Here is a 14,754-nt window from a genome sequence, read left to right as displayed (position 1 = left end):
TACCCTCCAATGTGTTAAGACAAAGAATTCTTAGGCGATTAGTCCTTTGAATCTTTGTAAGGGGAAACAAAAAGATATCTCAAGTGGTTAGTCCTTTGAAATCTTTTGTTTAAAGGGAAGAGGAAGAATCAAAAGAATTCTCAGGTGGTTAGTCCTTTGAATTCTTCTAGCAAGAGAGAGAATGAATGAAGAAGAAGAATAACACAAGTTTTTGGCCAATGAACTTTTCTTGAATAAAGAAAGTTTTGAACAAAAACTCTTAGAAGAATTCTTTGAATGAATGAAAGAAATCTGAAAGTTGTTGCTTTTAAAATTCGTGTCATGGTCACATATTTATAGTCATTTGATGACTCAAGTTAAAAGTTTATGACTTTTAGAAATTTCTTCAAAATTAGTCACTTTTTAAAAGTTGTGACTCTTTTGAAAATTAGTCACTTTAAAAATTGTGACTCTTTTGAAAACTAGCCACTTAAAAGTTGTGACTTTGTGAAAAAATCTTTAGAAACAAGTCACTTTAAGAATTGTGACTTTTGGTAATTTATTTTTCAAAATAAGTCATTGGTAATCGATTACCATTGTAGTGTAATCGATTACACATCAACAGATGTGACTTTTCATGGTTAAATTTGAAAACCAACGTTTAGAAACATTGGTAATCGATTACAAGTATTGTGTAATCGATTACACAAGTTTGAAATGATTTGAAAATGTTTTATCACAAGTTGTGACTCTTCAAATTTGAAATCTAACATTTTAAAACATTGGTAATCGATTACAGCTTTGTAAATCAGTTTGAAAAGAATGTTGGCTACTGGTAATCGATTACTGCCTTCTGGTAATCGATTACCAGAGAGTAAAACTCTTTGGTAAAAGATTTTTCTTTTTGAAAAATTCTCTTGAACAAAATTGTGCTATTCAATATTTTGAAAAACTCTTTTAATACTTATCTTAATGGTTCTTGCATATCTTGAGTCTTCTCTTGATTCTTTTCTTGAATCTTGATTCTTGATTGAACAACTCTTTGATTCTTTGAAACTTGCTTTGATTGAACGACTCTTTGATTCTTAAAACTTGCTTTGATTGAACGAATCTTTGATTCTTGAAACTTACTTGACTCTTGATTCTTGACTTGAGTCTTTGGCATCGTCAAAATAATCTTGGAAAGCATTGCTTCCACAGGTTGCTCCCCCTAGGAGTGATAATCCATGCTACCACATAGGCCAACAACCTTGCTTCCATTTGTAGTGCTCCAGACCTAAATCTTTCCTTTGTTTTCTCCTTTGGTGCCTCTATTGGATTTTTCATCAGACTCTTGTAGGTGGCCAACTTGTTGAATTTCACACCTATATCCTTTATACCCTTCTCATTCGCAATCATTCCCTCACCAGAAAGTCCAGCAATTTCCATCCCCAAATCAAGGGTCATCACAATTGATTTCCCCCTGACAAAAACACACAAATATCTTGTCTCTCCATCCATATGAGCAATGGTATAAAAGACTATCACTAAGTCAAGGTAATAAGTATATTGCATCTGCACAAGCTTCTACAACCTATGGTATTCAAAAATCTAAAGAAAAGCAAAATGTTAGGACTTCAACCAAGAAAGATTTAGAAACTTTAATTGAATTAACTCCTTTGTTGCTTAGTTGAACTAGTATGACACTTCATAGTGCTCCTCTATAAACCATAGAGTGAATTTGGGAGAATGAGAATGCTCAGTAGATTTCCCCTTTACAGATGACGACCCATCAACCTTTTTCCTATTTTTCTTCATTTTCTCCTCTGTGGGCTTCAATTTGTTTTCCTTCTAAGGCTTGGGGTCGGAGGAAGCATACTTGGTGGCTACCCTCTCGATGCATTTTCCTCTGGGTTGGTTAGGCATAGTGAATGGGAAGAAGAAATGAAGGATTAAAGAGGTATATGATGAAGAAAGGGGTTGGTTACTAGTCTTTAGGGTTCGAAAATGGTTTATGATTAGATAAATGAGGTTTATGTTTTGAAAGAAAGTGGATTTATAAAACAAAGCTCATGAATTTTCGTTTTAAAAAACATTTCAAAGCTCTTGTAATCAATTACCATATGTTGTAATCGATTACAACTTATGCAGAAGGGGTCCTAATTCCTCTAGACTTTGTGTAATTGATTACCATTAGGATGTAATCAATTACAACTTACTAGAAATCTAGAATGACAACCTCAAACTTGAATGAATCGATTACATGATTTTTGTAATCGATTACAATGCATACAAATGCAATTTTCTTTTACAGAATTAATATACTAAAAAGATTTTAATGCTTTCTAAATGCATACAAAGCAAATAAACACACAAATATGCACAATGCAAACATACAAATGCTACGTAATATGTCCATTAAAATTAATATTGGTTCCCATATTGGCTCAAGTTAGATTAAACTCACTTAAAATGCTAAAGTTATTATGAAAATGGTAGAATCTATCTCTAGCAAGAGGTTTGTAAAGATATCAACTAGTTGTGAGTTTGTATCAACAAACTCAATATTAGAAAAAATCATTTGGTTGACAGGGAACAAATAGTAATGTCAGGTTCTCCAATCACTTGTGACTAAAGCGAATATGGATGATGAAGATGGGATCCCTCTTTTTTGATCATTTCTTGTATATATATGTAGTGGAAACCAACTTAGGAATATATTATAAATACTTAAGTTTGATGTGATTGTCCTAAGTTTTGTAAGCCATAAAGCTTAATACCTTTATGTTATGTTGTACATTATGTAATGGATTGTAAATGTATATGTTAATTATAAAAAATTCCTAGGTATTTCATAGAACTTTTATGGATGCAATAGTTAGAGTTAAACATGTAATAAAGGTGGGTCATTACATTTTTCACTTCAAACCATTTTATAATTAGGTTAAGATTCTAGAATTTATCTTTTTTTTTTAATTTCAATTGGAACCAACTCGCAGTGCAAAAATTTGAATAAAATGGTGTTTTTAAAATGACGGTTCTTTTAAATCGTCATTATATACGACATATTATGTCATTTTTTACACTGGCCACTACATTTTATGTTTTAAGTCCTATTTTTAGACTTTGGTACTTGAAATTTCTTCTATTTTTGTTATTTCTCTTAATTTATTTTAAAATTCTTATGATTTTATTTGATCATACTCATTATGTTATTTTTTATCATATTTTGAGTAAAGAAATTAATGAGATGTATAAAGTGATAATTTTAAATATTATATAAATAAATGTTTAGTCATTAAAGAACAAGAAATATTTTTATCTTCCATTAGTATAGAATTAGAAAATTTTATAAATAGACAATAATTAGATATAAAAAAAATTGAAGGCCCTTAAAAGAAGATATAAAAAATTGCAAAATATCATACTTTTTTTAATCATAACCAAATAATTTAAATCGAACGAATATGATATTAATCATATTGTTACAGTATGGATTGAACATATAAAAATCATAAAATTCAAATCAAATCAAACCAATTAAATATGATTAGTTCAAATTTAATTTTACCAATCTTAGGATTACTTTTTAAAAAAATACTTGTCATTTATAAAAAAAATTCAATTAACCATTGATGATAACAAATAAGGTGACTTTCTAAATCAGCTTGACATTCTAAAATTAAAAAGTGTTAAAGATCCTTCTCATTGACACTAATGTAAATATTATTACATAGGTAATTAATCCCTAAGAATTACTTAAAATGTGTTAATTATCACATTAAAATTATTTTTTCCACTTCAATCTTTTTACATATAGTATCATATTTTACATTAATATTATTTAATTTTAAACTAATTATTTACTTCGAGTTTAAAAAAACATGTACAATAGTATAATGGTAAAGCACTTTAATTATATATATATAATTTAAAATTAAAACAACTATAAAAGTAAAGTATCAAGTGAATAGTTTAAGCTTAAAATTATTATTACTTTACTAATATTATGGTCCACGACTAATTCATCCAATCAACAGATTACTGAAAGAGTGTAAGCAAAGAGTCGCACCTGCATGCAAGACATGTGGGTGACTAAAAGAAATTATTTTCTCTAATTAATAATTTTCAGAAAAAAGAGAGAGGCCATTTTGGTAATTACAAATGCCCTGCCAAATTCTTCAATTTTCCGCCAGCCCGCATCTTTCGCAACCTTCTTTCTTTTCAGAATTCAGACAGTTTTCGTCTGCCAGAGAGAAAAATGAGTTTAATAAAAAAGTAACTTATCCACATTTTTTTATCAAAATTAAACTACCTTAACTCCCAAATAAACTCAATATTTTATGTTAGTAGTCCACAGTCTTCATGATTTTTCTATGTGACAAATAAACCTGAATCGCTTTCATTGTACGCCGGTTGGCAGCTGAAACCGCTAAACCCACCCCTTGCAACTCAACACCTTGCTCTCCCCACTTAACTCATCTTTCACTTCTATGAAAATTAATTTAAAAATTAATTGAAAATTTAGAAGTTAATTAAAAGTAAATATTTAAAATGTGAAAAATTAATTTGTTAAATTATAAATATTTAATAAAACTAATTGTTAAAATAATAAAATAAATAAAATTATAATTTATTTAAAAATAAAAAAATTATATTATATATTAAAAATAAGAAAATATTATTTTAAGTAAAATTTCAAAATAAATATTAAAAATTATTAAAAAAATTATTTATTAAATCCTCAAATAAGTTTTTTTTTAAAAAAATTGAAAAAAACAGTGAAAATGTGTTCCCAAGTATTACCTTAAATGAAACCGTTTTTTTATTGTCAATCCTCAACAGGTACTGATCTTGCATGCATTCTTGGCCAGTTTATTCCAACCCGTCACCAACCAAAACACTTCACTTTCTTTCATTATTTTTTTGAATAATAATAATAATAATAATAATAATAATAATAATAATAATAATAATAATAATAATAATAATAATAATAATAATAATAATAACACTGATGTTGGTGGGACAGTAGTAGCGCTATCTTTCTCAGTGTAACGCCTTTAGCTAGCTCAGATACTCGAGGGTGGTGATTTTCAGTTTCGTGTTCGTTTCTTGGTTTTTCTGTTCAGTCATTTGTTTGTTTGCACCGAAAACCCATTTCGAAACTGGTCTTACTTATTTTTTTGCTGATCTGGTCGAAGAATACATAGCGACACACACAAACAAACCATGGCTGGTGCCACGAATTGGCTTACGTTTTCGTTGACTCACATGGAAATGCAGCAGTTCGGTCCATACGACACCACCACTCACTCTCACTGCTTCAACGACAGCAATTTTTATGGTAACGCCACTTCTTCAAAAAAAAAAAAAAACTTTTGCTTAATCCCTGGGACACCCTTTTGGAACCACTCTCCTATTTATATTTCACATCCTCCAATTTCATTCCTCACTCCCAAATTCAAAGTCTTAAATTTCTAGCAAATAGTGAGCTTGTGTAACTGTGTTTGTGTTTGTAATTATCTACCATATGCTTAATGCTTTCTTTCTTTCTTTTTCTTTAATTGGTTTTGTTATTTATTTGTAGGGTGGACGAATTCTAAGAGCGTCATGGATTCACAGAGTGAGACCCAACAACTTGCGGTGCCAAAAATGGAAGATTTTTACTTCGGTGATCACCAGCAAGATCTGAAGGCGATGATTGTTCCTGGGTTCAAAGCGTTGTCTGGGACCAACTCGGGGTCCGAGGTGGATGACTCGACCTCCAACAAGACGGTGACTCGGGTTGCACCCGCTGCGTTGGGCGGTGCTCACTCTGGCGAATCTAATTGTAAAGGATCAGCTTTGACTTTATGCGATGTTGCTGCGAATGGTTCTGATGATAGTAATAATAAGGCCGTTGTTGCCGTGGGGTTTGATACTCGGAAGAAGGTTGCTCATACGTTTGGCCAGCGAACTTCAATTTACAGAGGGGTCACAAGGTAGTAGAATCACCCTCATCAAACCTTCAATTTTTGTTTTATTTTTATTATTATTATTATTAGACAAATGCTCATCAATATACTTAAATTATTAGTTATAAAATTAAAACAAGAAAAAATTTAAATGAAATGTGAAAAATTATATCATTCGTGACTTTTACTTTTTATCTTAACCATCCCGTTGATCAGACAAACAAATCATAATTAATTTGAAGTTTATTTGAAAAATAAATAAAATTTAATTAAGAATTATTTTCATCATAAATTGAATTTAAATAATATTTAAATGATTCCACATCAACTGATTTATTCATGATTTTCTTATGAATTTTATAGTCAATATTATTATTTTTTTAATTTCATAATCAATGTTTTAAGCGCACGGGTTATTATTAATTTCAGATCGTTGTTATTATTATGTTTTGTTTTATAATTAATGAACTGATCTTGCTAATGCTAATTGTTGAGGTTGCGGTTCGGTTGTCATTTATCATTTATTGAAATTGAAGTCATGGTCGTCATGAATTTTGGCCAGTTTGAATTGAAAACTCTTTTTTTCTTAATATTTGTTATTTATTTATTTTTTTGTTTATTTTGGGTTTTGTTCACCGCAGGCACCGATGGACGGGAAGATATGAAGCGCATCTATGGGATAACAGCTGTAGGCGAGAGGGTCAGGCCAGGAAAGGGCGTCAAGGTTTTTTTCTTTTCTCTCTACGTGTTTTTTTAGTAGATGAATTAATTTGAACTTTGAAAATAAGAAAATGATAAGTAAGAGTAAATGAGTAAAATACAAAAAGAAATAAATAGGGACACTGACGGTAATGCTGAAAAGAGGGTTGCATGCATTTGAAAGCTCACTTAATTTAATGCTTAGTATTAAAATTGATTCACGGTTTCTTCAGTCTGGCGGGGGATGGATATGGTATGTGTAAATGTACTAATTAATAATGGTGCTAGTACTTCTTGCATGTTCAATTTTTTCAGACTTTGGCTGATTTAAGAAAGAAAGAGAGCGCTTTGACGAGTCAAAATATATTTTTTAAGTTATTTAATTTTTAAAAAAAAGTAAAAAAGTTAATATTTTTTAAAGACGTTTATGTCCCTTAATATATTCTTTCTTTTCTATTTTTCAAATGAAACGGAAGAAATTGGAAATTTGCTTTCTTTTATGGTAATTATTTTCTTTCTTTTCAAATTTTACTGTTCCAACAAAGCATGAGATTTTTTTTTATCCGATGTGCCGCCGTTTTGTCACTGTGACTGTGAGGGGGTCAGCAACTTTTTTCAATTGATTTGATCCCATGTGCCGCCATTTTTCATGTTTAATAATCTCTCTCCTGTTCCGTATCTATGTCGGCGTGCCTCTTTTTATTACTGTTCTCATGTTTTAAAATTAAATTTAGTGAAGTCATTTATTTGACTTAAATGACATTTTAATTTCCTTATTTTGTTTACTTATTTTGTTTAATATGCACATTTGACTTTTTATCGTAAAAAATCCAGAAAATTTTAATCCTTTCATTTTATTATAAAAACATTTAATTTTATTTTTCTTTATAATTTTGATCAAATTTTTAATTTTTTATGTTTTATTTCTTTTCTTTTGATAATATTAAATTCATAATTTAATATATTTATTTAAGATACTATTAAAAGAATTAGTTGATTACAAAGTAAAAAATAAGAAAAATTAAAGATTAAACAAAAATTGTGGATTTTTAAAAATATAATAACCAAATATTTATATTTTGAAATAAAGAAATCATAATTGTGATTTTTAAAAAATAGAAGAATCAAATGTTTCAATTATAAAATAAAGAGATCAAATTATAGATTAAATAAAATAAAAAAATCAAAATTACATTTAAGTTTAGGAATTTTGAACTATTAAAATGCTATGTGTTTAAATTAATTTAAGCTAGATATTTTTTTACATTAAAATTGCGAGAATAGTTTTTTAACTTTAAATTACAAAGAACATTAACTTTGTGTTCCGTACTACTATGTATTCTCCCTCTATCTCCCTCCGAAATCTGAAATCTGAACTCTTTCCATCGTAGGGTATACATTAATGCTGAGTTTGGCTTTAACTTTTGCTTTTGCTTTCCATTCGCCAGGAAAGCTGGGTTTGACTACAACATCATTTCTCACTCTATATATTGAAATTTGCACAATTACATGAATGTGGGGTTTTTCACAGTGTGTCTCTGGCCCCGCAAATAATAATGTCCTCTAGCGTCTGATTCTGAAACAAACTCACGGGATTTATCAGATCCTTGTTTGGATGTTTTTGCTGTCACAAATTACATTTATAATTCTAATTCTTATCATAATAATATCATTAATCCTAATAATAATAATAATCACTTTTGTAAGAAAAGGGAAGAAATAGACATTTTGTCTACCTAATGAGAATTAATAGACAATTTGGCATTTCATTTTGACCTGTTTTTAGTTGGCTCTAGTGAGATTATTAAGCCTTTGCGAAGTCAAAATTTTGAAAATTCACAATCAAATTGACTATTACAACTTTTCTGGTACAATTAAACCGTGATGGGTCCTTCAGTGTTTGTCTACTATTAGAAAAGACGGGAAGATTGATGGCATCTTGTGTATATTATCTTTTGGTAGAATGGGAATAAAAGAAGAGAGCAAAAAGTGGGTAAAAACAATTAAAGCAACTTCTGTGCATGCGCCATTGCATGCATTTGATCACTTTTCCTTTGGTCGTATGCATTTTCAGCTTAGAAAAGTAGTTTTTACCAGAAAATTTTGACCACCCCATATGGTGAAATTTGATTTTTCTTGGCTTTTTCTTTGCATGGAATGTGGCATTGTGCACTTCATGGCTGTCACCGGTATTATGAATGTTCCTACAGTGTACTTGGGTAAGAAATGTTGCTACTTAATTTTATTTTTGGTCGTTTCCCAACTTATTTTTAAACTTGATACTGTTTGAAATTAAATTGTGGTGATTATTAATTTATTATCAGGTGGATATGACAAGGAAGATAAGGCTGCGAGGGCTTATGATTTAGCAGCTCTAAAGTACTGGGGACCAACAGCCACGACTAACTTTCCTGTAATAGTCACTTTTTTAATATTCATTAGTTGGACGTGCAATGTGCATGAAATCTTACATATATAGCTGAGTTGATCAATGCATTGAAATGGGGATAGAGAGTGTGGGAGATTCTGCTGAGGGAAGAATGATTTTAGTTCATACTTGAAGTACGTGAATTATGCTTTTTTTTATACTTGGTTACAGTGTCATATGCTTCACCTAGTACGCAAAAAGTAGAGGCTAAGGGCCCCCAAATAAATGTAGAGTTTGAACAAAGTTGAGCACGTCAACAATGACTAGGATCTAGTATGGACATCAACTAAAGATTTAGTGTGGGCTTTAGTTGGAGTGGTCCTTTCATCAAACAATTTGTTACTGGGGTGGAATCCAAGGGTCTTAAGTTGAAATGTTCTTTCAAGTGGTTGTGTTTATATGTTTCAAATATATAATTTTATAGATTTATAGATTTTAACAGTGTTGAATGATATCCTGTAATCCATGTAATTGATTCACTAGTGGGATAAGTCTTTGTTGTTGTTATATTCATGACACTAGAAATGTAGAAAAAGGAATTGATGATTTTGAATGGACTGTTATTGGACCTTATTGCTTAGCATTTTTTTTTTTTTTATCTTCTAATGTCTCAGATTTCCAATTATACAAAGGAATTGGAGGAGATGGAACATGCAGGAAGGCAAGAATTTATTGCATCACTGCGAAGGTTAATTTGCCTATGGTACCCAGTTATACATATTTAGCACCATATTTCAATGCTGGAACTAAAGTTGTATTTGTTCTTGCAGGAAAAGTAGTGGTTTTTCAAGGGGAGCTTCTGCTTACAGAGGTGTTACAAGGTTTGTACTTTAAAATAATAATTTATCATCATTGATGTGCTACTGTGTAATTTATGATCCCTGTTTCTCATATGGTTTATACTTTTTGATCCTTCAGGCATCACCAACAGGGTAGATGGCAAGCAAGAATTGGCCGAGTTGCGGGAAACAAGGATCTATACTTGGGAACATTTTGTAAGTTTTTAGCATCTGCCATTGTTATCTTGCTTTATACAGTATGATTGTTGGATTTAATTAAGGCTTAAATATGTTAGAGATCCTTAATATATATCCAATTTTTGTTAAGTCTTTGATAAATGTTTTTCTTGTTCTAAGCCCATAATATATTAAAAGTTTTATTCTGGATCACTGGTATTAGTTAAATGGTACTATCCCAACAATTATATCAGGCACCTATAAGTTATTTAAGCCTTTAACTAATGGATTATGGTTAAATGTGACATTTCACAGTTGACATCATAATGTGAGCCTCTGACCTAGTAGTAAGCTTATATAAGTTAAAAAATAAGTCCTCAAAATCTTCACGGTAGCTAGACGAGTGCAATGTTAACAATCTAGAACATTGCTTTGCTGGCATGAGTGCGTGAACTGACTTGAAAGTTGAAACAAGTCTTCTTACTTACATTTTCTATAATGTTTGTTTTATTATTATTTGAACTTGAAGAAATTTTGGTTCTTGCATTGTTTCAGCAACTGAAGAGGAGGCAGCAGAGGCTTATGACATTGCAGCCATAAAGTTCAGAGGTTCGAGCGCCGTAACCAATTTCGAGATGAGTCGATATGACGTCGACACTATATTGAACAACTCGCTTCCAGTTGGTGGCGTAGCAAAGCGCTTGAAAGTTTCCCCAGCAACGGAGAACAAAGCTCTTATCAGCACCATTATTCAACCACCTCAGAACACAAACGCAAGTAGCAGCATCAATTTCTCAGCCATTCAGCCAGTTTCTTCTATACCCTATGATTCTGCAATCACATGTTACCCCCACAACTTCTTCCACCACCATTTCAATCCTACCAACGGTGGAACTAGCTCATCAGATTCTGCTGCTGCTGCAGCAGTGACCGATGCGATTGCACTCAATACCCTTCCACCACCAGCAGTTCCTGGGTTCTTCATATGGCCTCACCAGTCCTACTGAAACGATCAACTAGCTAATTTTCTGTTTTGCTAACAAATAGAAAGTTAGTTTTTGGTGCAATTTAGCTTCACCTGCTGCTTCTGGGTCTGACCCTCTTTAACCCTTTTGCTGAGAAGAAAGAAAGATAGGTCTTTTGCTCGTAACTGTAGGGAATGGATTATGTAAGTAACTTCTCAAAGATGAGGAGTATTGAGTTGCTCTTTTTCAAGCATGAACAAAGCTTTCTAATTGCTTGATAACTTGCTGCAGCATAATAAATGCTTACTTTTTTTTTCTCCAATTAACTTGATTGAGATTTCCTGAATTTATATCCACAAAACATGCATGCAATTGTGGTAGTTTGCCGAGTCCTATTTATAAAATTTAGCGTTAAAACTTTTAAATTTAAATCATTTTCTTTTGTCCTTAAAATTTAAAATTGTTTTTATTAATCCTTGGAATTTACAAAATACTATTTTAGTCCTTTTGCATATTGGGAATTAAACAGAAAATAAGATATTTATAATTTTTAAGAACTTTTGATTGTCAAAATTTAATTTTTTATTTTATATTTTAAAGTATAATTACTTGGATAATGGAGTCTGATCATAGAAAAGATTATTTTCAAGTAAAATCAGCCTACCCTATATGTAAGAGCTTTACTTGGTGTTTGGAAAAAAGACACATTGAATTATAAATTCAAATGTGACATATAAGATAAAGTCATATATTTGCGTGGTCCAATAAGTTAAAATTTATAATAATCAAGTTAGTAAATAAATTGAAAAGTCATAAATTGCATTAAATATTGCTTTAATTTTTATTGATTTGATTATGAGAGTTCTTAATCACTAGAAAATCATATTTTAATATCTCAAATAAAAACTCGATTTTTGATAGTCAATGATTGCCCTAAATTGTGAGTCTCATATTTTTTGCTTGACTCGTATTATGCAAAAAGACTAAAAAAAGTACTTATTGATTTTATGGACTTAAAAAGAAACTCCAAATTTCGAAGACTAAAAACATATTTAAGTCTTTTTAAAAAGATATTACAAAATTGAAGATAAATAAAATGAGTCAATCGTTTTATTTTATTTAGTTCTACTATGAAATAATGGTGGTGACAGAGGTAGCACGGTGAGAGCAGCAGTGATGACAATAGTGACGATAGTGGTGGTGGAATGGTGATGATGTCGGTAGTAGTGGTGGAATGGTGATGACAATGTTTGAAAACTCGAATTGGCCCCGCTAGTCGAACTAGTTTGACCACGACCCAAAGGTCTAATTGGATCAAGTTGCCTATCGAATTGACCATCCATTGAACTTGGTGTAACCCGTAAGTTGATCGAATTTGCAATTAAACTGATGACCCACTGGCCCGACCTGGGTCACATGGGTTAATTTAGGTTGGGTATAAAATTTTATTTTATTTGTTATAAAGGTTGGGTCTTGCGGGTCAATTAGTGACCCATTGGTTCGACCATTGACCCAATGATCCAATACCTTGACTGGGTCAATCATCAATTCCATTTTTAAAATTTTGAGTGGTGGGTGGAATAGTGGCAATGACGATGGAGGCGACAAAATGGTGATGGTAGTAGTGGTGGAACACCGGTGGTGGCAAAGAAAATGTAGTGGTGGTGGCAACTCTAGCGGTAGTAGTGACAATTGTAGAAACAAATAATATAGGTTAATTGAATTATGTTTTTAGAAATTTAGAAGTTTTTCTAAGACTAAAAACACGTTTATCGTCTAATGCAGATAAACCTAAATATAGATAAAAAAAAAAGTTTTGATTCAGACTTTATCAAATAATGAGAAAAACAATTTTCTTTGTAAAACAAAACAAGATGTAAAATCTAAAAACATATTCAAACCCTTTGTCAGTTAAAGCAATAAAAGGAAGTACACAGATAATTATGTTGGTTCGTCTCAAACCCTAGACTACATCTAGTTCTTGGAACCTACTAAGTTCCCACTAACTTATCAAAGTGACAACTATTTTCCAGTGTCACTTCTGGCTCTTACATGTACAAGCCTACCCCAAGCTTAACTTAAATCTAATATTCTTTGTCGTATTAAGTCACTACTAACTCTAAACAAATCAACAAGATTTGTTGAAAGTTTGTGTAACTCCTCAAATTCTTGTTCTAAAATATTGCTTTAAAACCACCTTAATAATAAATATTACGAAATACATGTCATTTAATTAGTTTCTATTTCTAAATTGTTAAAATATATCAATATATGTATTATTTTTCACACACACACACACACACACACACAGATATATATATATATATATATATATATATATTGCGCTTGATTAAAACATGTAAATATAATTAAAATGCGTTCTCTATTAAAAAACATTTTGAAAGTTGTCATTTTTCTCCCACCCTTACACAATGCTATGTTAAGATATAACTTATAAAGAATTAACTTGCACAAAATAAAATGATGATAAACAGGAAGAAATACGTAAACATACATATTGAGCTTCAGTGGCCCTTAAGATTTGAACATAAGTGTACCAAAATCATTACAACTATTAGTAAGAAAATAAAACATCCACCGCCCCTCGAAATATTACATAGTATTGTCAAAAAGGTTTAATACAACAAAATACAACGACATTTGAGTATAGAAATCTTCTTACCCCAAGTATACATAAAAAGGGAAACAAACCTACTCGCAGAGCAGTCACTATCCAAGACCCCCAAGCGACCTAAGGCGAAGTCATATCCTCGGAAGGGTTGTTCTAGTCTCCTGAGGAATCTCATTCCTCATCGGACAAAACCATCTTTTCCTCAAATATCTCTTCACCGCAGACATCCCGGTAGAAAGCGATCTTGAATGGCGTGAGATCCTCATCGCCGCTGAAATCTCACACATTTTCTTGTACTTGAACGGTCGTATACTGAGAAAAGGTAGATCTAGTAGGTCTCCCATTAGCATCATGCCCAAAGAATTGCTACAAGAATCGTAGAGGATTGTCCGACCATTCAGATCCAAAGTAGGCATAATAGGAGATGACATCATTGATGTTGCATTGAGGAATACACTCAAAAGGAAAGTGATATATAGTGTATGTCTCTACGGTGATCAATGGTATCTAGGGCTCATCTAATAGCAAAAATTGGTATCAGATGTAACTAAAGTGGGCATGGAGGCGTGCCTCTTCCTCCACGGTGTAGCTATAGCAGTAGCTATTGAGCCAAGTGAACATCTTTTGTGGATGCTCCATGACCTCCTCTGAAATGGTGGTTGCAAGAGTGAAATCTTTGCTCCTCAAACGCCACAAACAACAGGCAATATCGAAACAAAACTAAAACATGCAATCTACGTAACCACTGTGTGTGATTATCTAAACAAACAACACTCTTACATCCTAAGCACTTAATTATCACGCTTATTTCACAATAGAGCCCACTCACTCCCACCAATCCTCTGAGGTCTTAATGGTCTTACAAAATCATATGGATGATAATCATGAGTGATTGCTATATACAGATATATTGTACACTGAACCCTCATCTCCCAACTCAAAAAACGTAGTCTCAGAACCTGTCAGGAGTAGCAAAGTGAGACCTGTAAGTTACCCGTGCCAAATGAGTGCACCAAATGTCTGTAGTCACCACTTGTTAATTCCTCTAGGTTCTTCGAACCTCTCTACCCATAATACCCTAGCGTATCTTTGTCCATCATCCACTTCCTCAATGTAACATCACCTTCTAACAAAAGGAAATAGAACCACTGGTTCCTTA

General features: G+C 31.7%; 1 protein-coding gene across 1 annotated transcript; it reads left to right on the top strand.

The window, feature by feature from the left end:
* The first annotated feature begins 4,983 nt into the window (after nt 1–4,983).
* On the top strand, nt 4,984–11,285 carry LOC100814405 (AP2-like ethylene-responsive transcription factor AIL6). Its single transcript, XM_006585860.4, has 9 exons — nt 4,984–5,305; nt 5,549–5,942; nt 6,557–6,639; nt 8,825–8,833; nt 8,939–9,027; nt 9,657–9,730; nt 9,813–9,863; nt 9,961–10,037; nt 10,554–11,285. Exons 1-9 carry the CDS (start codon nt 5,191–5,193, stop codon nt 11,003–11,005), a joined length of 1,344 nt encoding a protein of 447 aa, XP_006585923.1. The 5' UTR covers nt 4,984–5,190; the 3' UTR covers nt 11,006–11,285.
* The last annotated feature ends 3,469 nt before the right edge of the window (nt 11,286–14,754 follow it).

This window comes from Glycine max, chromosome 8 (assembly GCF_000004515.6).
Source record: "Glycine max cultivar Williams 82 chromosome 8, Glycine_max_v4.0, whole genome shotgun sequence".
Lineage (NCBI taxonomy): Eukaryota > Viridiplantae > Streptophyta > Magnoliopsida > Fabales > Fabaceae > Glycine > Glycine max.
This window is presented reverse-complemented; position numbering and strand designations above follow the sequence as displayed.

Excerpts from the sequence above, each read along its gene's own strand:
- LOC100814405 (XM_006585860.4), top strand. The coding sequence starts at position 5,191 with ATGGCTGGTGCCACGAATTGGCTTACGTTTTCGTTGACTCACATGGAA. Across the intron at positions 5,943-6,556 it reads ATTTACAGAGGGGTCACAAG|GCACCGATGGACGGGAAGAT; the intron begins GTAGTAGAATCA and ends TGTTCACCGCAG. Across the intron at positions 9,731-9,812 it reads TTTATTGCATCACTGCGAAG|GAAAAGTAGTGGTTTTTCAA; the intron begins GTTAATTTGCCT and ends TTGTTCTTGCAG.